The 24,087-nt window shown below is 50.4% G+C and overlaps 1 protein-coding gene across 1 annotated transcript in view; it reads right to left on the reverse strand.

The window, feature by feature from the left end:
- The window catches only part of SLCO2B1 (solute carrier organic anion transporter family member 2B1), a 46,416-nt gene extending 25,947 nt beyond the window's left edge, over positions 1 to 20,469 (reverse strand). The window contains exons 1-4 of the mRNA XM_072032950.1: positions 20,311 to 20,469; positions 9,197 to 9,300; positions 1,354 to 1,491; positions 1,050 to 1,212 (exon numbers count right to left, since the gene is read on the reverse strand). Of these exons, the coding sequence (XP_071889051.1) occupies positions 1,050 to 1,212; positions 1,354 to 1,491; positions 9,197 to 9,277 (382 nt within the window). The 5' untranslated portion in view covers positions 9,278 to 9,300; positions 20,311 to 20,469. The remainder of the gene's footprint in view (positions 1 to 1,049; positions 1,213 to 1,353; positions 1,492 to 9,196; positions 9,301 to 20,310) is intronic.
- Between the last annotated feature and the right edge of the window lie 3,618 nt (positions 20,470 to 24,087).

A 24,087-nucleotide genomic window follows, 5' to 3' on the forward strand; every position in this document is an offset into this window, starting at 1 on the left:
ACTCTGCAGATGATCGCAGCGAGACAGATGTGCGTGCCATGGCAAGCTACCTCCACGGAAAAAGCAGAGCTGAGATCGCTTCCAGTTTCTCACAATAAAGTGAGAAAAACTACAGGTTTTGTAACTCACTGCTCAGGAAATGAGACTGCATTTTACCCAGAAATGTATTACAAAACTGCCCGAGAGATAGCGCTGATTAGGGATCATGTAGCATCCCGATCTCCCTTACATAACAGAGGGGAAGTGTTTATAGCAGGATTTCCATGGTTATACCCCAAATCACTTGTAACTCTGAGCGCTTGACACACGGCCACCAGCACCAGCCACTCCTAAAATACATGGCTAATTGTTTCCAAACTGTCGTTAGCATCTGGCCCCATTTGTATCTGAGAATTATTCACCTATTAAGTCTTCCTTTGTTGGCCGTAGCTGAGCAAAGCAGCTGCGCTTTCTCTGATGAGCCAGAGAAAAGCCATTTGTTGGAGGCTTCTAAAAGATTTGCTGGAGGTTTGTGGCAGGATTTGGGGAGTAACATGAGAGATGTTTTCTCCCTTCTTTCTTTCCTTCTTATCTCTTCACCTTTCAGGAAGAACATCCCAGATCCACCCTGCTCCTGTTCTCCATGAGCAATATCCACCTGTGTGTCTCCCACGAGGGGCTGATTTTTGGATAGGGTCTAAAACTTCAAAGCTCAAGGAGATCTCAGGTGCACAGGGCAGCCAGGGGAGATGCCCCAAAGCAGGAGGGGTGCCCCTCCGCTGCCCCACTGGGTCAAACGGGGCTCCTTGCACACCTCTTCTTATTCCTTCCTGCAAAAGGTTTCGGCTGGTAATGTTCACCACACCTTACTGAGGTCATGGGAATGAAAATAAGGAAGAAGCTGACGTGAGTGAGGTTGGCTTGGCACGGGTTGTGGGAAATGAAAGCCCTGATGGCTCGGGAAAACCATCCTGCCACCTGGAGCTTGCCTGCAGCACGGAGGCACAGAAGACAAGGGGGACCAGAGGTTCTGTCCCCAAAAGCATAAATTCAGTTCCTAGAGTACCTACTGGCAATGGACTGGTCGTACTCGTAGGGCCCTGTGATGAAGTGAGGGAGCGACATGAGGAAGCCGGCCAAGGAGACCAGGATGGCGCCGCAGCCGATGAAGCGAGGCCTGTGCACCCGGCTCCCGAAGTAGCTGATGAAGACGATCAGCAGCGTGTTCCCAACCTGCAGCGGGACACAAAACCAGAAAGGCTCAGAATATTTCTGGTTTCAGGGACACAGACCTCAGAAATGCCAGGCGAGGGAATGACAGGAGCGTGGGGAGAGCGTTTGCTGGGTGGACGAGGGGAACAAGCAGGTTTTCACCTCGTTGAAGGATGCGAGCAGCCCTGATGTCTGGCTGGAGAGGCCGTATCGTCTCTCGATGGTGGAGATGGAGCTCTTCAGGTAGCCAGAGACCAGGAGCTGGGAGAGCTGCAGGAGCCCATGGCAGAAAACAAAGAACTGCCAAGACAAAAAGAGAGCACCCAGCATGGTTACTGCAAGCTGCAACACCACCTGTGGGGGTTTTACCCCACAAATACATTTCCATTCAAGAAGGCCAACAACATCCTGGTTGTGTCAGGAGCAGTGGGCCAGCAGGGCCAGGAAGGTGCTCGTCCCCCTGGTGAGGCCGCCCCTCGAGTGCTGGGTTCAGCTTTGGGCCCCTCACTCCCAGAAGGACATTGAGGCCCTGGAGCGTGGCCAGAGAAGGGCTCCGAAGCTGGGGAAGGGCCTGGGACACAAGTCCTGTGAGGAGCGGCTGAGGGACCTGGGGGGGTTTGGTCTGGAGAAGAGGAGGCTCAGGGCAGAGCTTATTGCTCTCTGCAACTGCCTGAAAGGAAGGGGTGGGGAGCTGGGGGGCGGCCTCTGCTCACAGGGAACCAGGGCCAGGAGCAGAGGGAACGGCCTCGAGTTGTGCCAGGGGAGGCTCAGGTTGGCAATGAGGAGACATTTCTGCTCAGCAAGAGCGGTCAGGCCTTGGGACGGGTTGCCCAGGGAGGTGGGGGAGTCCCCGTCCCTGGGGGTGTTCAAGGAGAGGTTGGACGTGGTGCTTGGGGACAGGGCTTGGGGGTGACATTGGTGGTTGGAGCAGGTGATCCTGGAGGGCTTTTCCAACCCTAATGACACTATGATTCTAGGATTCTATGATCCCTTACACAAAAGCATGGTTATGGGATACAAACTTTAAATACTAGCCACGCTCCTGCCAGTGGTGGTCATCTGAAATTAGGTCACACCATTAAGTAGCTTTCTGCCAAAAGTGACAATGGGCTTGGTGCTTGTAAGGAGAGTGTAGTTCCTTCAGCAGAAAACAGTTGGATAAACAAATCGTTTCACTTTGCTGCTAGTTTGTGTTGGCTTCGATCTGACATCCAGCAGCAGCAGTGGAAGGTTGCACAACCTCCCCGCTCCCGTCCAGCCCGACCGAAGCCGCCCTGCGCTGGCAGATCTGCTGGGATAGGAACGAGCCCTTCTTCCAAACACAGCAACAAACAGCATCTCCAGAGAAAGTCAAGAGAAGGTCAGGGAGAAAAAATCAGATTTCTGTTTCCTTTTCTCTCTCTCTCTTTTTTTTTTTTTTTTTTTTCATTAGCTTTTGCAAAGATCTGGAAGCAAGGATGTTATCTTGTACTGGAAACTGTGAGAGCTCTTCACTTCCAGAAGGAAAATTTATCAAAGACTGTCAGCTCCCAGAAAAATAAAATAAATAAATAAATAAATAATAATAATTAAAAAAAAAACCACTGACCTCATCTCCTCCATTGTTAGGGACACATTTGTGCATGCCCAAATTAATGTGCGGCTCGAGCCACACAGCCTGAGGGCAGCACCCATCGTCCTGCTCCTCGTGCAGAAGCATTTCTCAAGCACCGAATGAGCTGGCCCAGGAGGAACGGAGACCCCCTGCCCTTCATCCACATCTCTGCAAAGTTCTCAGCAAGGGAAGGGAGATGACAAGCGTTCTTTCCCTGCTGCCACATGGCTCACCACAGGCATCCTTCACTGTTGCAATGCCCCGAGGAGACGGATTGCTCATCCCTCTGCAGGACAGCCTGAGTGTCCCTGATCCTTCCAGACCCGCTGCCCTGGCCTTGGACACTGTGCAATGCCACAGGGTACTGCTTTTGGCAGACGTTTTCCCAGCTGTGCATTGCTCTGGCTCTGACAGCTTTGCAGCCAGCTCCCACCAGGCAGGAGTTTCAGCGGAGGAGCTGCTCAGCCTGGCCTGGGTTTCTGCTGTGTCTCGATCTGATCCAGGGCTGAAGCGGGGCCTCTGCCAATTTGGATTGCTCCATGAACCATGGCTGACATTTGCAGTGCAAAAAGGGAAAAGGAAGATTTTCAGGCCCTGTTGGCTTTCTGGGAACCAGAGCACCAGGGTATGGGTACCACCACCTTCAGTGATGTGTTATCATCCTACAAGCAGGGTGCAAACCACGACCGTGCTGGGGCTCAAAAATGTCACCCAGCCAAAGGAAAACTTTCCCAGAGACAGCTTCGCTAAAACTCCTACAAGCCTTGCCATCTGTGTCCAGGCACTGTTTTCTGCATTCGTGAGCTCAGCTAAGAATATTGAGGCCAAATTCTTTGTTTCCAGCACACAGCCCAGCGGGTGTCCGAATCCAGGATCTTCACAGCACGGCTGACATCAGCTCCCTGCTCAGCAGCCCCTCAGCAAAACCCCACATCTTCAATCCAGGAGGGCAAAGTGGCTGGGAACCTGGTATTTTATCACCTCCTATCTGAAGATGGGCAAAGTAAAGCACAGAAAATCAAATAAAAATAAAAGCAGCCTGCACAGGACTCGCAGTGGCTTGGTGACAGCACTGGGCACAGACTCCAGTGCTGCTGGCCCTGGGGACTTTTGCTGTTAGCCACCAGATCACAGCACAGCTGGTGATCTGCCAGGAGGAGAAGGAACGGGCTCGTGGACATCAGATCTGCTGGAGGGACACATCCCTGCTGCGTTTCGTCCTGCAGCAACAGCCGCTTGTTTACACTTCTCTATCCGATGAAGACATCTGGCTCTCTAAATTGTATGGTCTGGAAAGATGCTCTTCACGCCTGGAAGGAGAGACTGCAGCGTGACCCTTGTAAGGGAGAGATCTCCCCGAGCACTACCAGCTGCAGAGCATCAGCTCAGCTCTGCTCCACAGCCTGAGCATCAATGCCTGCAGCAGCTCCAGTTTCCAGGGGCCATCTGCACAGGCAGGCTGACATGCATTTCTCCTGTCACAGGAGATCTCAGCAGGGATAACCCTGCAGACAAAGCCTGCTTGCAACTAAATCCTCCCCTGCCAGCAGAGGCTGAGCCTTCATACTGCCAGCAGAAGCAGCAAGAAGCTGCAGAGAGCAGTGCTCTTAAGGAGGAAGGCAATGGCATTAAATTCAATTCTTTCTGTTTACGAGCTCGCAGCAAACAAACATCTTGCCCTAGCCCATCCCTTCACACCTCTGAGAAAACAGCCCCTGATTCCTGAGCTCGTTACCAGCCTAACACAGGCTGGAATGAGGGGTGTGATGCCGAGCCCTTGTGTCTCCTCCAATCCAGCTGCAAGCCTGAGTTTGGTCCCATCCCAAAGGCGAAGTCTGTACTTGCAAATAAAACAGGCTGGGGGCCATTCTCTGCTGCCAACATTGGGAAAACACCAATTTTCAGGTATCCTGCTATTTCTGCAGCCCACAGACCAAACCCTACGTGTGTCCCCATGGTCTGCTCAGGCTTGGGGATGTCCTCCACGAGGGACAGAGAGCCAGATTTGGAGTGCCCAGAGCTCCTTCACTGCAATCCACAGTGCATTTTTCTAGGCTTCTCCTTCTGTTTTCTGCAGGAGAAATGCAGTACTGCAGGTTCTGGCTCTGTGCAAGGGTAGGAACATCCTGAGGGGGTTTCAGCAGCTTAAGGGACCCAGTGGGAGCTGGTGGAGGGCCCAAAGCAAGCCTCAGGCCCCTCAGAGGGAGCAGGAGCCGTCGAAGAGCTACAAAGGTGACCCCCCCGGTATGAGCCAGCAGGATGAAGCCAAGGGAAGGAAATCCCTGCGGGCTTCCCAGCAGAGCTTCCTGAGATGGAGGAATCGATAGCAGAAGGGCTCCTTTGGTCTTTAATTAAACATTTCAACCTCTTTTCTTCAACGCCTGCCTATTTTAACGTGATTGCTAACAAGGACATGAGAGGTGCTCACGTCTAACATTTCTGTACTGTTCCCATGTGCTGAAGTAAAGAGGTTTACAGAAACCTGGATACCCGATTGCAATGGCTCTAGGTGCTGCCCAAAACATTCAGAAAGTCAAAATCAAGGTGGAAATGGTTGAGAAGGAAAAATCAAGCAGGAATGTGAGGAATGTGAGGACCGTGGTCTGCAATTTCTCCAACTTTTGCAGCAATTTTAAGTCAAATTGTTCTGGGAAAAAAAAAAAAAAAAAAAAAAAAAAGTTCCAGAAAAACTTGGCTTTTTGCATAATCAGCAAGAATTTCTGTGCTTCCCATTTCTCCACCATGGGGATTTACTTTTCTTCAGCAGCAAAGTGGGAGGCCGTGCAAATAAAGCTCTGCAAAGCCAAGTCTCCTTCTTGCTCCTCAGGGAGCCGTTGTGGGCACCCACCCTGTCCATGGGGCACTTTTAGGCTGGGGAACATTTGAATGATAAACAGAGCTGGTAATTGCCAGCGTCTGGTTCCCAGTTTGCTTCCTCGGAGCCATGGTGATGCTGGTGGGCTATGCACCCCCTCCTCTGGGGTCTCATGGTTTTTTTGGTGCAAAAACCCATCAGAGCTGGACAAGTGAGGACCCAGATGACACCCTACAGCTTTCTCAGCTTTGCTCCTCACCCTCCTTCTGTGCCATCTAGTTATTTTTCTCGAGGACTTCTTTGAGGCTTGGGTCCCTCCATGCCTGGATTTGGGACCAGTGGGATAATCTGACCTTGCAGAGAGGAGGAAATGGGACGGGGAGGAATCAGCTCATTCCAGTTTAATCACAACCAGTGGCGTGTAAGTGGGTGCAGGGCTCCACCACTGCACAGAATGGCCACAAGGAAGGTGTGGTGAGGGAAAAAACGTGGCTGTGGGACCATGCCATCCCCAAGGAGCTGCTCACCTTCCCTGGGGTTTCTCAGCACCACCACGGGCACGATGCCTGGGGACACACACACCTCCTGGGCAGGGTGAGACCCCCGAGCAGGGACCACATCAGCACCCCCAGCCTCCAAATATCCAAGTAGCCTTCCAGTTGTCCGAGTAGCCTTTCAAATACATCCAAGCAGCCTTTCCAAGAAGCCTTTCAGAGGATCCCAATGTGCTTCTCTCCATTGTGTGCTGCCCTGCAGGGAAGCAGCTTTTCAGCTGAGTGGCTCTTCCCCGACTTGAGCATTTGGCATTAGGTGCAAAACGCTGCTCGGAGCCCAGGCAAGACGCTGGACTTCGATGGAAGCGGCAGCAGACCTGACATTATCTGTTCTGACGGACTGCAGGAATTAGTGTCAGATAGCTTTAAAGGCTCATAGCTCATCAGCCCAGGGAGCATTCCCCGGGAGGACAGTTTGAGTTAATGCCTCTCAGTTGCATTTTGACACGTGGCAATTAGTTTTCATGCCCCAGGATCTATATTACATCTAGAAAAGGCATTCCTCAGCCACTTCAAATGCATAAAGCACATTGTGCAATTGTTTTGTGTTTCTGCAAGAACCATTCAAGCCCTGGTCTTGAAGTTATCTGTTCTAAGGAAGTCATCTATTCATTTAGAAACCGGACAGGGTGACTTAACTTCTTGAAAGCCAAAAAAAAAACTAAACAAAACAAAAAAAAACAGAGAGAGGTCTGAGGAAAACATCCTGTGCTAAGTACAATTGTGTACTTGGTGACATGCGTGGTCAGGTCAGCTCTGCCAGGGGGGTTAGAAGAAGTCCTTCAGCAGCTCAGTGCGGAGCATAAAATTGGAAGAGGCTTTGCTGTAGGCTGCAGCCAGGGCAGTGCCTGGCTGGGACTTTGTCGAGGTTGGTCCCGTGATTGCATCTGTGTTCATCCCTGCAGCCTCCTGCGGTGCTGTTCAGACCTGTTCAGACCCCTATCAGGGTTTCCCTGATGATCTTTCCAAGCAGAAAACCATCCTCACGGTGTCCACGAGGAGCAGAAGTGGTCTCCTCCACCCATTTCCACCCAAATCCCTCACTTTCTGCCCTTCTCTGGGTGGGCTCCAGGCACCCTCCAGGAATATTTTAGCAAACATCGCCAATTTGAGAGCTGGCCAGGTTTTAATTTGCAATGATCCCAGAGCCTCCTGTCCGTCTGCCTTCACAGACATCTCACTCAGCAAAATAGATGTGGACGCTGCTCACAGACCCGTGCTGACGTTGCACCTCGGTGCCTTTAATCTTTGCCATTTCCAACCACTTTAAAATACCTTCGCAGGGAAAAAAAAAAATCAATGGGACTTTATTTTTGAAGACGTTCTTGCTGGCATGTAAGAAATAAAACTGCAGGGACTCAGAAGAGGCTGGGAGAGAAACCTCAGGGCTGCGTGGCACTGAGCAAGCAGCGCTCCCCTCCTCTGCGCCTCCAGCCCATGCATTTCTGGTAACCCACTGCACTCTGAGCTCATTTTGCCTCTTCCACAAGGGAGGAGCAGGGTTAAATTCACCCACATTTATGAAAAGAAAAAAAAAAAGAAACCCACAAAGCTAAACAAACCTTCCCCACAAAAAAGACAGAGAGATCTTAAGCCTTCAGCACTGGCTGCTGCCTTTTGCTCTACAGCCCGATGAGACTCTAATGGTAACTGACGTCCAGCTACGCTGTGTGTAGCCTTAAATTGGCAATGACACCATCACTATTGCAATTATTCAGCCAGAATAATTAGTAAGGTGCAATTATTCAGCCAGAATAAGGTGCGATTATTCAGCCAGAGATTTCCATCTGCTGCCATGCTGCACCAACTTCAGCTCCCCCAGGCCTCTGTGTCTCACGTGCCCATTTTGTAGTTGTCTATTCCCCTAGCAAAAAGTCTCCGTACCTGTCATCTCTGTCTAAACAAGAGCGTCTTGGAAGTTGATCTTCACCAGCCCAATGATGCACTCCACCGAACACAGAAATTGCCATCCAGCTGGGCAAACCGCTCTCTTGGTTTTAGTTCTCTGCCTCTTTTGACATGAGAAAAGAGCACAAAACCTCCAACATGTCCTTTTTGCAGAAAAGGAGATAGAGATATGATCTCACTTTTTCCTGCATCACAGTGGTCTGTGATGATTATTGCTTCCATTTTGCAGATGCTTGTCTTCTCTAAACATTTATGTTTTTTTTTTTTTTTTTTTTTTCTCTTTAGAGTGTTTTTGCACTGTCTTCTCCAACAGGATCTTCTCTAACCAGTTGCACAAGTGGTATGATAACACCATGGGATTTTTTAAAGATGCCATGAGCACCACTCAAAGTAGAGGATTCCCCACCACCTCCGTGAGCCAAGGATCACCGCTCCTCCTTGTGCAAACAGCTGCAAGCACCTTCACAAATAGGAGCCGAGAAGATGCTGACAGAGCCATGGGTGACAGGGCCCCGTTGCCAAATTTCGGCTTCTGCAACCTCACACTCTTTCCAGCTTTGAGAAGGAGAGAGGAAGGCACCTTCCACCAGGCTTCCCAGTGGCTCAGCCCTTTGGGTGCTCCAGGGTAGAGGACACCTTGCTACCAGACACCTAAATTTTGGAGCTTCTCCAAAGGGTTTAGGAAATGCTACACAGCTGGCTGCCTGCTTTGTGCCCCAGCATTGCTCTTGGTGAAGGTGTGGAGGAAACACCTCTTCCTTAGGAATAAATGCAGACAGCAGCAGGGCTTAAGCATCACCAAATGGATATCACCAAAAAAAAGTTATTTTCATTAAGACAGGCTCGTAGCTGTGGGAATTGTTTCTCCTGGAGGCCTGCTGTGGGCACGGGGAGTTCCAGTGCTGGGACAAAAACACTGCAGGACCTCAAAGCTAAACGTGCATCCCACCACGAGCTTTAGGGCAGAGAGGGCTGCTCCTCCAACAGCACGTGCACTGCAGGGAGCACCCCCAGTGCTTTTCACAAGCATTTGATAAGCGGAAATCCTCTCAATGCCTTCTGCAGGAACCTAACCTCCTTTTTTTTTCCCAGCCAGCAACACAAAGGGGATTACAGAAAGCAGGAGGTATTTACCTTGATACTGAGAAATGGGTTCCTGCAGAGTGCTTTCCTGGGCCGATCCGGGTAGCTGCTCTTTGTAGCGGTGCTCGTCATTCCGTCAGGGCTGCTTTATCGGCCTGCCAAAATAAATCACGCAGCACAATGCTAAGTGCTCCGGCCGAATCCGCCTTGCTCAGCACAGCAAAATCCTGTCGTGCTTTGCAAACACCCACGGAACAGGCACACGGGTCATGGGAAGCAGTTATTAATTATTCCTGTTTTTCGTTTCTTTCCGCGCTTCACTTCTGCAAAGCAGCGGAGCGGCGTGCAAAACACAAGCAGGCGAATCCCACGGGCGTGCTGGAGGTTCAGAATTATCAATTGTTGCACTTCAAAGCAACAAAGCACAAACAGCTTGAGCAACGAGAGCTGGGCCAGGATCCTGGTACTCGTGAATCCCAGTGGTACCAGAGGGCAACTGGGGTTTGCGCTGTTTAACCATTATCCAGGCCAGTACTGATTAACATCATTATCAGTGACCTGGGTGAAGGGGCAGAGGGAGCCCTCAGCACGTTTACAAGTGACACAAAAGTGGGGGAGAAGTGCGGGACTGCCTGGGCTCCGTTTTGTGGCCATTGCCCCTTGTCCTGTCCCCACAAACCACTGAAAAGAGGGTGGCCAAATCCCTCTGTCTTCCACACTTAAGATATTTGTGAGATGGGGAAGATGCTAAAACTTATCCAAATTACTATTTAGCTACATATATGGTAAAATATCCTAATTATCGGGGATGTGGATGAGAACCTAAAAATATCCCAATTATAGGGGTGTAGATGAGAACCCTGGGAGAAGCAGATGTAAAAAGAAATCGCTCAAGGCCAACGGATGAGGGAAGAACGAACAACTCGTTAGGGAAGAACGAACAACTTGTTGGCAGGAAACAAGGCAAAGATAAGCAAAAAAAAGGCCTAAATACTGTCCAACAGAAGGTCGAAGTCCAGAAAGGTAAAACGTTTAACCTCCTCTTCCTCATTGCCTTCATCCTGAAAAACCCTTGTCCACGACCACCAGGCTACATCGGGGAGGTGGAGCCGGGAGGAACGAAGGGCAGGGAGTATGGAAATGAGTACTTGGAAGAGGTCCGCCTTTTCGGGGAAATTAATGAGCTAGAGCTCATGTCATATATAACAGTATTCATAAAATTGTGAGAGATGACCAGGCAGGTACGCACTTTTTGAGGGAAGCTATTCCCAGTGCACCCCAATCAAGTACACCTACTTTACAACCCTATGGTTGTGGAATCTTTTCTGTGCGTTATTTGTCCTCTGCAGGATATCCTCAATTTTCTTCTGGCATCACCACACACCCTGATCAACGATCCCAATTAGTAACTGAATCTCCAGACCTCCCCTGGAGAGGAGAGGAGAGGAGAGGAGAGGAAAGGAAAGGGAAGGGAAGGGAAGGGAAGGGAAGGGAAAGGGAAGGGAAGGGAAGGGAAGGGAAGGGAAGGGAAGGGAAGGGAAGGGAAGGGAAGGGAAGGGAAGGGAAGGGAAGGGAAGGGAAGGGAAGGGAAGGGAAGGGAAGGGAAGGGAAGGGAAGGGAAGGGAAGGGAAGGGAAAGGAAAGGAAAGGAAAGGAAAGGAAAGGAAAGGAAAGGAAAGGAAAGGAAAGGAAAGGAAAGGAAAGGAAAGGAAAGGAAAGGAAAGGAAAGGAAAGGAAAGGAAAGGAAAGGAAAGGAAAGGAAAGGAAAGGAAAGGAAAGGAAAGGAAAGGAAAGGAAAGGAAAGGAAAGGAAAGGAAAGGAAAGGAAAGGAAAGGAAAGGAAAGGAAAGGAAAGGAAAGGAAAGGAAAGGAAAGGAAAGGAAAGGAAAGGAAAGGAAAGGAAAGGAAAGGAAAGGAAAGGAAAGGAAAGGAAAGGAAAGGAAAGGAAAGGAAAGGAAAGGAAAGGAAAGGAAAGGAAAGGAAAGGAAAGGAAAGGAAAGGAAAGGAAAGGAAAGGAAAGGAAAGGAAAGGAAAGGAAAGGAAAGGAAAGGAAAGGAAAGGAAAGGAAAGGAAAGGAAAGGAAGAATATGGGTGAGCCTTGTCTCAGCTCCTGAATGGTGCCGGAGCAGAGCTTGGCCAAGCGTGAGGGACCTGCCTGGACACGACTGTCACAGCAAGGCAAGACCAGGCTCACCGGTTGCAGCACAGCACTGATGTACTGCCAAGCGTCCTCCTGGCCTCAAACTGGTTTCATCTCCCTCTGCCTGCAGCAGGTGAGGTGCACCGAGGGGTGTGCGAGAGCCCAAAGGGCTTTGGAGTCAACGCTTTGCAGAACTGCCTTCCCAACAGCAAGCTACAGACAGTCGTTTTTCTGCCTAAAAGGGTGGTTTTGGGGGCCCCCCTATGGGCTTAGAGGCAGGAGGCACAGGCAGCTCCGTCCTCCATTTGGTGGCTCTCAGCTGGATTAAACCTTTCCTCTCCTCAATCTCATTTTCACCCAGTGTTTTTGCATCACAGCTGGGAGCATCCTTCCCACACTCGCTTTCTGGCTGCACAACCACCCAAATCTAACTGCTCGAAGCAACACAAATCCATGGGAATCCATCTCCCTCTCCCTACGCCGCTGACCTCCCTCCCTTCGGACCAGTTCCTAGACCCTCCCCACTCACTGGAGTGAGTGATGTGCCGGAGGCTGATGTCTTTGCGGGGGTTTTTTAGTACCCAGACTTCCTGCTCAGGAAGCTGCATTGTTTGCAGGCATGTTAAACCCATTAGGCTTGGCCTTGTTGTTCAGTACACCCTAATAGATGTTTCCATCTCAGCGAGAGTGGCATCTGCAAGCTCTGCAGCAAATGGGGTGAAAGGCTTTACATTATTATTATTTTTGTGTAATTCTATTTTCCCCGACATGAGAAGCAAAGGAGCAGGCATCGTAACCTCAAACAAATTAACAAATGTACTGGTCGATGTAAATTCGAGCAAGGAGAAGCTGTCTTAATTGTAGTGCTTATACAGCCCTCAAATGCACTGCACAGGAGAGGTAAATCCAAGAGCGGGACCTGCATGCCACTGACTTACAAGCTCCTTGGCATCCTCTGCAAAAAGCAATCTCTGCCCTCAGCCCCCTCTCAAGAGACGAGATATTGCTACAGCGAAATACAGGATGGGATCAATAAAGTAAATCTGATCATAAATTAAAGCATCCGTGAAAAGCTCCCCCGAACCCCTGGGGAGTTAAGCAGTGCAGGAGCAAAAGCACCCGCCTGTCTCCGGACCACGGCGTCCGATATTGCCTGTCTGACGGAGCAGCACGGTGATGAATTATTTAGAGCCTCTGAATTTGCTGCTGGAACCTCCCGAAAGCTCAAGGGCGACACGGCAGGATGAAACGGGGTGCCAGGGTGGCAAAGATGAGCCCAGATTTCCAGCAATGGGCACGAATTCCCTGGCTACCTCCATGCTTTTGCAAGTCCACATCACCAAAGATCCACTCCGATCTACCTGCAAAGAGGGGATCCTGTGGTCTGTAGAAGTATTTTGGCAGATGCACAGCCAGGTCTGACTCCATCCCACCGTGCACACCTTCATCTCACCTTCAGCAAGGTGTCCTGCTAGCATTTCCCTATTCCCTTGCAGCGTGTGCCTATTAAACACGGTGAGCCACTGAGACCCCCAAGGGGAAGGAGGTCTGAAATGCTGCAAAGTTTACAAGCCATTCAAAATGAGAAAAAGCAATTTCATTTAGAAACTGTTTGCCAATAACGACTCTCTAAGAATAAAGTGAAACAGAAAAAAAAAACTTTTATCTCCAAAGGGCAACAACCAGTCCAAAGACGAAAGCAGATAAGACAACCGAAAGCCAAACTGCTGATAGCAGCGTGCTGTGATCCTGCAGGTGGGGGTGGCAGGGGAGGGACAGCAAACAGCAGAAGACAAACCCACGTCAGAGCGAGGAGAGGGGAAAGCAGAAAGGGCAAAACCCAGCGGGTTCCAAGCATGCTCCAGGGGTCGGGAAGAGGATGCACAGCCAGGAATTGTTATTTCTGCCCTGCTCCAGGTAGCCCTACTCATATAACCATGGGGTTCTGCATGGGAGCATGCGTGGGCAACACGATGGGAAATGGTGAGAAAAAGCAAATCCCAGAGTGCCACCCCGTGATTTTGCAGGGGCTGACTCAAAGGCTGTCCCAGAGCAGCCGTGACACAGGACGGGGACCAGCTCCCAGCGAGCTGCTCCAATCTGCAAGCCTCAGTTTCCCCAAGAACAAGCCAGGGAACCGATACCAGCTGCCTCCGCACAGTGCTTTGGGTCCCCAGCTTGCCTGCAGCCTCTGTGCTTGGTTTTGGTGGTGATGGGAGCAGGGATGGCTTTGGGGAGTGAGTAAGAGCCTTCCCAGAAAAGCATTTTGCAAGGCCTTTTTTGCAAGCACCCGTGCCGTGTCCGCAGCCTTGCAATGAAGGAAACAGCCCCGGGTCTGCTGGAGGAGGCTCTGGCAGATGCTGTGCATGCAGAACAGCAACACCATTTACAAAAACAGCCATCCCACCTCTCCCAGTTAGTTATCCCGGAGCAATCGGGCTGTGCTTGCACAACAAGCCGTGTTTATGTGGCGAGCTTAAGGAGTGTCACGTAACGCTGTTGGCGAGCTGGGGATGCTGTCTGGAGGCTGTCCGAAGGAGCTGTGCCTGTTCCTGCAGCCCCTGCACACGTTTGCACCCCCAGCACACTGTAGAGCTGCTGTCTCAGCCCAGCGAGATATTTATTGCTCCGTTGGAGCTCTCAGTGGCACATTTCCCCTTTTTTTCCCCAAATCACAAGAGTGTGCAACTCATTTTCCAGGGAGATTAAACCACTGCAAGGACCCCGGGTGCACGAAGACCTTCCAGCCAGCGCTGTGCCCTGACGAAGCAGAAAATTGCTTCCTCATACGCCTGCAAGTAGACTCGCAAGCAATTTGCTCCTTCCATAAAGCATGCGGGGACTTTCCGTGCTCAGCAGCAGGGCTCAGGAGCCCAGCGAGGTGCAAGTGTGAGCAGGTCTGATGGGCAGATCCATCGGCTGATACTCGTCCAGCTTTGGGTGAAGGGTTTGTGCTCAGAACCCACAAAATTGCCATTCATTACAGCCTTGCTTGCCCAACACCTCATCAGCAGCCCCAGAAACCTGCAGAGGGGTTGTGGAGCCTGCCCAGAGATCTGCTGGAGTCTCCCTGATGGAGATCTTCAAAAGCCAGCGTGGCTCTGGGTGTCCCTTCTCGAGAAGGGCGTTGGACCAGATGGAGCCAGAGGAGCCTCCAACCTCAAGCACTGGGCTCCTGGGTTAGAGCAGGGGCTGTGATTTGGGGAATAAGCTCCATCTGTACCAAGCTTCCTTAGATTATCTCGTAGACCTCTGAAACAGAGCTTAAGATGTTCCCTCTATCCCCAAACTATCCTTTTTTTTGACACCAGGGCAGCAGAAGTACCCCCAAACATCCCAAACACGACCGATTTCTCTAGGAATTGCACAACGGCTGTGATAGCAGGGGACAAGGTCTGTGACACCCCGGTCACGTCCTGCTCCCGAGGACATAACCCCATCCCCATGCCTTTATTCATAGCAGCACAGCTCTTGTTAGCTGAACGAGGGACAGCAAGCACAGAGCTTCAATAAATAATGGCAAATGTAACACAGCAAATTAAAGCCCAGCGGGGAGACCAAATGCCAGCAAATATCCCGTTATTTGTCTTCTTCCTGCTGAATTTCTACACGATTTACATTCAGCAGCGGTAAAACAGGAACGGAGTCAGCGTGCTTGTGAGTGTGCCCATGTCGGAGAGGAGATAGTTTAGAAAATGTGGGTGGGAAGATGCTTTACAACAGAGCAGAAGGAAAAGGCGTTGTGTACACATCATCCCCTCCTTGGAACAAGAGCGAGGGAGGAAACAGATGCGTGGCTGCGCCCCAAAGCTGCATCCATCTTGCACCACCGAGCTAAAAGAAAGTGAAAATGAGATCAGCCCGGCCCAGGGATTCTTTGTAATGGGATGTGTCAGGGATGACACATGGCAGGGAGCACCCGAGAAGCAAAGGAAAAGGAAATGTGTTGCTAAGAAGCGCAGGATTTAGAAGAACAAACAGAAAATCCATGCTGAAAGCTGAGATGGGACCAGGGGTGCTGAGGGACCAGGCGGGCTCTTGAGCCCCAGCCCCTTCTGATGTGCACAGGGGGTCCCCAGGTCTCCAATCTCAGCAAATCAGATCTCCAATCTCAGCAAATCACATCAGCAACGAGGCCACGTGCAGTCAGAACCATCCCTCGCAGGGGTTCATTTTCAAGGGATCTGGAGGCTCTGGGTCAGGACCCTGCAGCTCCCCTGCTGCCACCACGCTCCTGCTGCTTCCCGAGATCTGCTCGGTGCAAAAACCAAAGCCTCGCCGAGCCTCGCCGCAGCTCCTGCCCTTGCTTCTTGCAACCGCCAGCCACGTGAACTCTGCATTTGTTTGTGCTGGCAGTTTTACTGGGGTGAGGGCAGTTCAGCTCAAGGACACTCAACGCAATCACCACACCAGGCTTTGCATGGTTAACTTGTACCCTGGAAATTTTTAGGCAGCATGTTGGATAATCGATGCTCTCCTCTGGATCGTGCCAGACACCAAAGGTGCTTTGCAATCCCTTGCAGGGAGACAAACAGACGGGGGGGCCAAGCAGCTGGAGACCCCAGGGTAGGAGGAAAGACAAGGAGGGAGGTGTGAAAAGCCTTTCCCACCCGGGAGCTGCCTTTCCTCCTGCAAACACAGCGCCCGAACCTGCCAACACAACAGCAGGCTGGAGGAAGGTGATCCCAAGCCAGAGTTTTCCAAATTTGGGCTTTTTAAGCCATTTCTATATTTCTGTTTGTTATTTCCCCCGTGCTTCGCTGAGGCTTGGGCAGGAGGAAAGACTGAGAAAAAGGATGAAGTTTTGCTGAGCGTTTACTTCTGAAGAGCTGAGTATTTCTATTTGCGAGCAGCATCTGGAGGAAATGCGTGAAAACGAAAAAAAAAAAAAAGCCGGCATCCAGAGGGGCTCTGGATCTGCCAGATGCAGACGTGTTCCGATGAGAAAACTCGGCTTTGCAAAGGGGAAGCTGCTGCAGAAGAAAAAAGCTGGAGATGCTGCAAAACCTCACACCTCATGAGCACGAGCAGAGGTTCCCTGGAGCAGTCCTCCACGAGCAATCCAGATGTTGCCTTTTTTATTGTCTATAATTCCTAAAAGTGACCCCAAATTGTCCATCGTTGGATGTGGATTTGAAGCTCAATGCACGAGGAGCACCTGCACACCAGCTCACTTGCTTCCTACCCCCTGACTTAGCATGTTCAAGAAAAACTCCTTTTTATTTCCACGTGGTCCCATTCTTCATGGGTTAGCCACCAAAACAAACCCAGATTTTGGGGGAGATTGCAGTAAGAGTGGTGCCAAAGGGATTCACCAGGGGGTAGGCGCAGGGAAATGCTGCTAGAAGAAGAACAGGGAAGTGAGAGTGGAGCTTAGGAGAAGTGAGAAATGTCCTTAGCCAGCAAAAGACAAGGCTGAGAGGAGCTGCTTATAAATACCCAGGAGGAAACACCGTGGGTGGGGAGAACTGGTGATATCACGGGGCAACGATGGGACAAGGAGCAAGGGTTGGAGCGAGGCAGGGTTGGTGGCGAGGGCAGCCCCAGCCTGGTGCAGCAACTGAGTGCTAGAACCAGCCAGGGAAGGGAAAAAATAAATAAATAAATAAAATTTGGGGCAAACCAGTCTGGGAAAGGGGAAAAAAAAAAATATTTTGGGCAAACTCAGGCAGCAGAGCTCCTCTGGTCTCAGGTGGTGCAAAAAGAGGTTTGGACTGAGCATTTGGGAGAATTTCTTCGTGGAGAGGGTGGTGGAGCACAGGAGCAGGGGGGTGGTGGTGGTGGTGTCCCCAACCCCAGGGGCATTTCAGAGATACGAGGATGTGGCCCTGAGGGACACAATTTGGTGATGGGACTCCACGGGTCAGCTTGGTGGTTGGGCTTGGTGACCTTGGAGGTCTTTCCAAATTTGATTCCATGGTTCCATAAGTGCTGGGAGCATTGCCCAAGAGAAAAAATCTCAGCCTGAATTCGAGTGCCTGGATGTACCCAAAGGGTCCGAGAGGGCTCCTCACACCAGAACACCCTCTGCAACAGCTTGAGACCACATCTCAGCTTGGCTGCCTCCAGGACACAGATTTTCAGCTCAAATTCTTCTCCTCTGTGGGTCGTTCATGGCTGGTCAGGAGCCAAGCACCATCACAGGTAGGGCTGCAGTGTCCGAATCACGATTCAAGCCAGAAATCCCCTGCTCTGCAGCACTCTAACACCACGTCTACATAAGCTGATGGTTGTTCTTGAAGAGTTGTGGTCAGCAGCTCAATGTCCAGGTGGAGATCGGCAACGAGTGGCGTTCCTCTGGGGTCAGTATTGGCACCGGTGCTGCTTAAAATTCTATGATTTCATTCTCAAAATTGGCAAAATTAAGCCCGGAGGTTAACGACAGGTCCCGAGGTGGGTCCCGAGGCTCCCCAGCCACCCCTCAAGTCTACATTTAGCGAGTTAATGGCTCAGGAAAGCAAGAATTTGATTTGAAGGAAAACAAGAATTTGGGGATGGCTCAGGATGTGGCACATGCAGCAGGTGCAGGATGCAACCAGGACGGGCTGCCAAATTGCACAGTGCAGACCCTGGTGCAGCACTGGGACCAAAGCAGGGAATTTGGGCTCCGGTTTTGGCCCAAGCAGGACCCAAGAGATCCCTGGATGATGCAGAAGAGGCAGCACACCCCACATCCCAGCACGGCTGGGTCAGGAGCGCTAAGGGGAGCCAGGACGAGGTGTTTCAGAGCCAGGGAACCAAAAGCAAGAAAAATGGAAGAACAGAAAAAAATGGGAAACAGGAAAAATTAGAGCACGTTGTGAAACAACTAAATCACACCCAATAAAGCCAGGAGGATGGGAAACAGGAGGGCTTCCACAACCAGCTCAGTGCCAGCGGTTTCCCTTTCAGCCCTTCACCAACTTTTGGAGCAAACTGTCCAAAGCAGAGCAGGGTTTTGTGTGTGCCTCTGCAAACAGGGCTGCACGGATGTGTTTTGGGGAGCAGCAAAGCAGGAGGATGCCACAAGTGGACCCAAAGTGTAGGCACAGCAGGGGAAGATGTTTCTTCTCCTGCTTTTTCACCTTTCTGATGTCTTCCACCCGAGCACAGGACTCCATAGATCAGAGCAGGGCAGAGAGTGGGGAAAAAAAAAATAATAAAAAACACGTGGGCATGAAATTTCTGCAGACAGCTGATAAAAAGCCCTCGGGAGCAGATCGATACGGCTTGGACCAGGGGTGAGAAATCATATCCTGATGGGAGCTCGGATAAAGGATGCTCCATCGCCTGCTGGAGAGGTACCAGCTGCGTGGCGCTGCCTCGGATGGATGCTCCGGGAGGTTATCACACGCGGCTGGTGGGATGAAATATAGACCTGGATTCTGATAAGCTCCCGAAACAGCTCAGCCCTGGCCTCTTTGTATTGCTGGGTAGCCTGGGTGCTGCCCAGCTGCTCGCAACCAGCCCTGAGCATCTCTCTCTGTCCTATTTCTCCTTGTCCTTTGATTTACTCCAACGTCCTTGATTGCGATTTCCCTTCTCACCACGGACCCGGAGCACTAAGAGCAGCAGCACAAGGCTTGAAGCCTTCCCGGGTTGGAAAAGAAGCAGAAACACCCCAAAAGGAAGCACCCCAAAACGAAGCACCATGCCTTCTTCCAGCATTTTGGGTTTTCAAGGAGGATGGGCTGGTGCTGGAGCTGGGAACAAGGATGCTCCGAGGCTTTAAGGGACCGCACAAACCACCTCCACGGCTTGCAAGCCCACAAAGAAGCACGTTTCACCCCAAAAACATGTTTTACCCCATAGAAATTTAGCAGGGATCCAGCCAGGACCCACAGGGCTTCCCCCAGGCACCTCTCACGAGCCAAAATTGCCCATCACGAGCAGCAGGGATGCAGCCAGTGCCCCGTCTGCAGGCACCCATGCCTTGAATTGGTGCAGAGCGGTTCCTCTCCCAAAAAATGCCCAACCGGAGAAGCTCCAGGCTGGGCAAGGTCCCCAAGTGCCACCGCCACTGTCACCAGCTCTCGTGGATCCAGGGCTGCCCGGCAGTGCTCCCCAAAATTCAGCCAGGATAGGGGGTGAGAGGAGGGGTTCCCATAAACACCGGAGCAAAAGCTGCAAGAGAAAGGAGCCCTGGCAGCACAGGGGACAGGGAAAATCCCTGGAAAGTGAGAAGAAATAAGGGGAAGCCTTAGGGACAAAGAAAGTGCAAAGTGGAGCTGCTTTACTGGAAAAAGAGGCTTGAATAAGTGGGAGCGGAGAGGGAACAAAAAAAAAATGTGCGGAAAGCCCTTGGAGAGCTGGCAATGCAAAACATTTGCAATCACTCCTGTTTTCCCCCTTTTTCCTCTTTCTTTCTTCCTTTCTTCCTTCCTTCCTTCCTTTCTTTCTTTCTTTCTTTCTTTCTTTCTTTCTTTCTTTCTTTCTTTCTTTCTTTCTTTCTTTCTTTCTTTCTTTCTTTCTTTCTTTCTTTCTTTCTTTCTTTCTTTCTTTCTTTCTTTCTTTCTTTCTTTTTTTCTTTCTTTCTCTCTCTCTCTCTCTCTTTTTTTCTCTCTCTCTCTTTCTCTCTCTCTTTCTCTCTTTTTCTTTTCTTTTCTTTTCTTTTCTTTTCTTTTCTTTTCTTTTCTTTTCTTTTCTTTTCTTTTCTTTTCTTTTCTTTTCTTTTCTTTTCTTTTCTTTTCTTTTCTTTTCTTTTCTTTTCTTTTCTTTTCTTTTCTTTTTTTCTTTTCTTTTCTTTTCTTTCCCTTCCTTTCCTTTCCTTTTCTTTCCCTTCCTTTCCTTTCCTTTTCTTTTCTTTCCCTTCCTTTCCTTTCCTTTTCTTTCCCTTCCTTTCCTTTCCTTTTCTTTTCCTTTTTTTTTTTTCCTTTTTTTTTTTTTTAATCCCACTAGACAAACCCAGCCCAGGAACACCGAACATGTTCAAGGAGCCGTGCGAAAGAAGGCAGCGAAGAAAGCAGCAGCGTGAGGAACTTCGCAGCCTCCAACCTGCGAGGCGCGGGGCAGGCGCAAGAAGAGCCCGACCACCGCTGCCATACTCACAGTTGTAGGATTCGCCCCGTCCCCGTGTCCCCGTGTCCCCGTGTCCCGTCCCGCTGGGTTGGGAGCAAAAGTTTTCCTCTGGCAGCAGCTGCCCCGGCCATTGGGTGCTTTTACTTCCCAGCCCGGAGGTGGGGATGGGTGTGTGGAGGTGGGGCTTGGGCTCCGTCTCAAAAACCAGAGCACATTTTAACCCAAACTTTTGCAATCGTCTCCTTCGCTAGGATTTTATTTTCCTTTTCCTGCAATCCGAGCGATTACGGAGCCGCCGATGTGGTTTGCTGATGCAGGGCTTTGCAAACTCTTCACGGTCATGGTGCAAGCTGGGTTTGCTTTTTTTTTTTTTCCCCTTTCTCAAGGGTCCCATCCTTAGCAAGCTTTTTTTTTTTTTTTTTTTCTATTTTTTTTTTACATTTATGTTCTTATTCCAGCCTCTGCCTTTGAAGCTGTGGTGCTGCCCAGGGGTTTGCGATCGGGAGCTTTTATAACCCCGTGCTATTTACTTTTCGGCACCGTTTTTTTTTTTTGCACTAATCTGCATTTTCAGATAAGGAACCGAGGAATTAATGCACAGGCAGCCCCAGAAAAGGGGATTTGTCCTGGGGGTGTCCACGTTTTGGGTTGTGGGATGGGGACGGCTGCGAGGGGGCATTAGGGATCCCCTCTCCTTGGTGTCACTGCGGGGTTTATTCCCTCTCTGGCCACCTTGGCATCACCCTGGGCTGGGGACAGAGATGTGATGGCAAATCCTCCGAGGCTCGGAGATGCTCTTGGTCCAGGGGAGCCCTGGTTTGGCAGCCCTGCCGCAGCCACCGGCTTCTTTGAGCTTCAGATGGGATGGAGAAGGCAAAGCAAGGCTGCTGAGAGATGCTGGGTCTGGGCAATTAATATCGAAGGTGTCATACTGATAACCCACAGTCTCCAGAGATGACATTTTCAGGATTAAATGCCACAAAACACCACGAGCAGTGGATTGTGCACCCTAATCCTGCACGCACTTTTTTCATGTTCACCTTACAGTCCTCACAAAAGTCATTTGTGTGCACCTTTGGATTGAATTGCTGCATCAGGCACTGCACGGGTGGTGGGGCTTTACACCAGACAAGTTATCTCGGACCCTAAAAAAATATGTTTCTAAAGATTTCAGAGCCCTGGATGTCCCAGCCTGGCCCTTCTCCTGCTGCTTGCCCAAAATGCTGCACCAGCATTTTGCTGGGTGCCCACGGCCCCCTCAGCAAGGTCCCAGAGCCAAGAGGTGGAAAATCCATTGTGGATTTTTCCCTGCCCATGGCTGTGATTTAGCAGCAGCCAGGAGACCCACGACCACATTTCCCTCCTGGCATTTCCTTCTGGGGTCCCACAGGCTGGAAACGGGGCGCAAAGGGCACAGGGACTCAATGTTTCCAAAGCAAGAGATTATCCGCCGCCCGTGCACGAGCTCGTTAAATAATAATTAAAACGCCTGCCTCATTAGCCCTATCAGCAGAGATGCGTTTTGCTCGGTCGGAGACGGCCGAATCGGTGCGCTCAGAAATGCTCCTCGCCCGAGTGACCCTGAGCTGTCCTCCTCCCAGGCAGGGCTGCATCAGGCAGATAATGCACTGCGGAGAAAATAAACTTTATCAGCTCTCGTGGGCTCTGCGATCTCGCAGGAAGGAGTTATTAGATCTAAAAAAAAATAATAATAATAAAAAAAAATAATATTTTACAGCTGCCTAAATCCTATCTTTCCAGAGAAGCTTTGCAGAGGGCACAGGCAGCCCCTCCCCAGGACCCACAAAATGTGGTTAATTTGGGGCTGGCAGACACCCAAATCAGCACGGGGGTCTCAACCCCATGCCCGGAGCTGGACACCCCTGCCAGCAGCCACGATTGCGGCATTGCACGAAAGAAGAGCACCATCTATTGATTCCTCTTGCTCTAGCTGGGGTGAGATGCAGCAAATTTTGCTCTGTTTTGCCCCAAAACATGGCCATTTGATGGGACACCCCCAGCTGGAGACGTGCGTCGTGTCCCCAGCACGGTGCCCTTATGGGGTGCAAGCAGCCCCCAGCAGAGCGCTGAGCTGTGGGGAGCCAAAATTTGGCTCTAAGGGAACAAACACCGCTGGCTGCAAACTCTCAGTCTGATCCTGAACCCCTCTGCTCGTTGCATGGCCCCCTTTGTGAGAAAATGGGGAAAGGAATCCAGCAATAGGGGAGATAAGGTGATGGCACACTTCTGTGTGCTCCTGCTTGCAGGAAGCACATCCAGTGCAATCACAGATAAAAATGATGCAGCTTCACTGAGATGCTTCTCTGAGCCTGTGCTCTCAGCTGCAAATTGCTGCTCACATCTCGGGATGCAAATTCACATTGTGCTGTGCAGGGAGGGGATGCAGAAAAAAAGAAAAAAAGGGGAAGGGGAAGGGGAAGGGGAAGGGGAAGGGGAAGGGGAAGGGGAAGGGGAAGGGGAAGGGGAAGGGGAAGGGGAAGGGGAAGGGGAAGGGGAAGGGGAAGGGGAAGGGGAAGGGAAAGGGAAAGGGAAAGGGAAAGGGAAAGGGAAAGGGAAAGGGAAGGGAAAGGGAAAGGGAAAGGGAAAGGGAAAGGGAAAGGGAAAGGGAAAGGGAAAGGGAAAGGGAAAGGGAAAGGGAAAGGGAAAGGGAAAGGGAAAGGGAAAGGGAAAGGGAAAGGGAAAGGGAAAGGGAAAGGGGAAGGGGAAGGGGAAGGGGAAGGGGAAGGGGAAGGGGAAGGGAAAGGGAAAGGGAAAGGAAAGGGAAAGGGAAAGGGAAAGGGAAAGGGAAAGGGAAAGGGAAAGGGAAAGGAAAAGGAAAAGGAAAAGGAAAAGGAAAAGGAAAAGGAAAAGGAAAAGGAAAAGGAAAAGGAAAAGGAAAAGGAAAGAAAGGAAGAAGAAGAAGAAGAAAAAGAAAAGGAAAAGGAAAAAGGAAAAGGAAAAGGAAAAGGAAAAGAAAAAGAAAAAAAAAGAAAAAGAAAAAGAAAAAAAAAAGAAAAAGAAAAAGAAAAAGAAAAAGAAAAAGAAAAAGAAAAAGAAAAAGAAAAAGAAAAAGAAAAAGAAAAAGAAAAAGAAAAAGAAAAAGAAAGTGTTCCTCGAAGCTGGAGCATCCCTGCAGGTGCACCAGCCCTGAGGCTGCAGCACGGGGCCATCTCCTGCCTGCTGCTGCCGCTCTCCGACCAGGAGCCTTCCTGCAGCTCCCTCAGCTTCATGCCTCCTGCCTCCAGAAATTCAGGCACACATTGCTTTGCAGGTCATGAGTGCATGGAAGCAAAAAGGATAAATCCTTCCGAAAGCGGAGCTTAATATATCTTATTTTTTTATTTTTTTTAATATAATATTTCTTATTAAATAAGACCTGTAAGGGCTATGTGAAATGCTGGAAGAAAAAGAAAGGAAAAATCTCCTCCAGGCAGTTCAATGGTGTTAAACTCTCCGGAGGATGTGGTGGAGGAACAATTAAACCAGTGAGCACCAAACGATCGCAGACCTTATCTTGTACAAAGAGGTTGTAAAATGTCATGCGTCTGAGATTACAGATGCCCAAAAATGAAGAAATTGGGCTTTTCCAAAGGGCTCACAGCCTGGAATTGCAGCACCCCCAGAGCTCAGCAAAGCGAGGACCAAAAGGAAAAACAGAGGCTGAGCTCGTGGTTCCTGTCCCTTGAGCAAGGGACTTTCCTTTCTGTCCTAAGGAGGAATTTTGTGGGCTGTGCAAGTGCAAGGAGAAATGTCCTCATTGATTGCATCCATCCCGAAATTCTTCTGTAGGAGCAGAGGAGGGAAATC

This window comes from Anas platyrhynchos, chromosome 1, assembly GCF_047663525.1.
Source record: "Anas platyrhynchos isolate ZD024472 breed Pekin duck chromosome 1, IASCAAS_PekinDuck_T2T, whole genome shotgun sequence".
Taxonomy (NCBI): domain Eukaryota; kingdom Metazoa; phylum Chordata; class Aves; order Anseriformes; family Anatidae; genus Anas; species Anas platyrhynchos.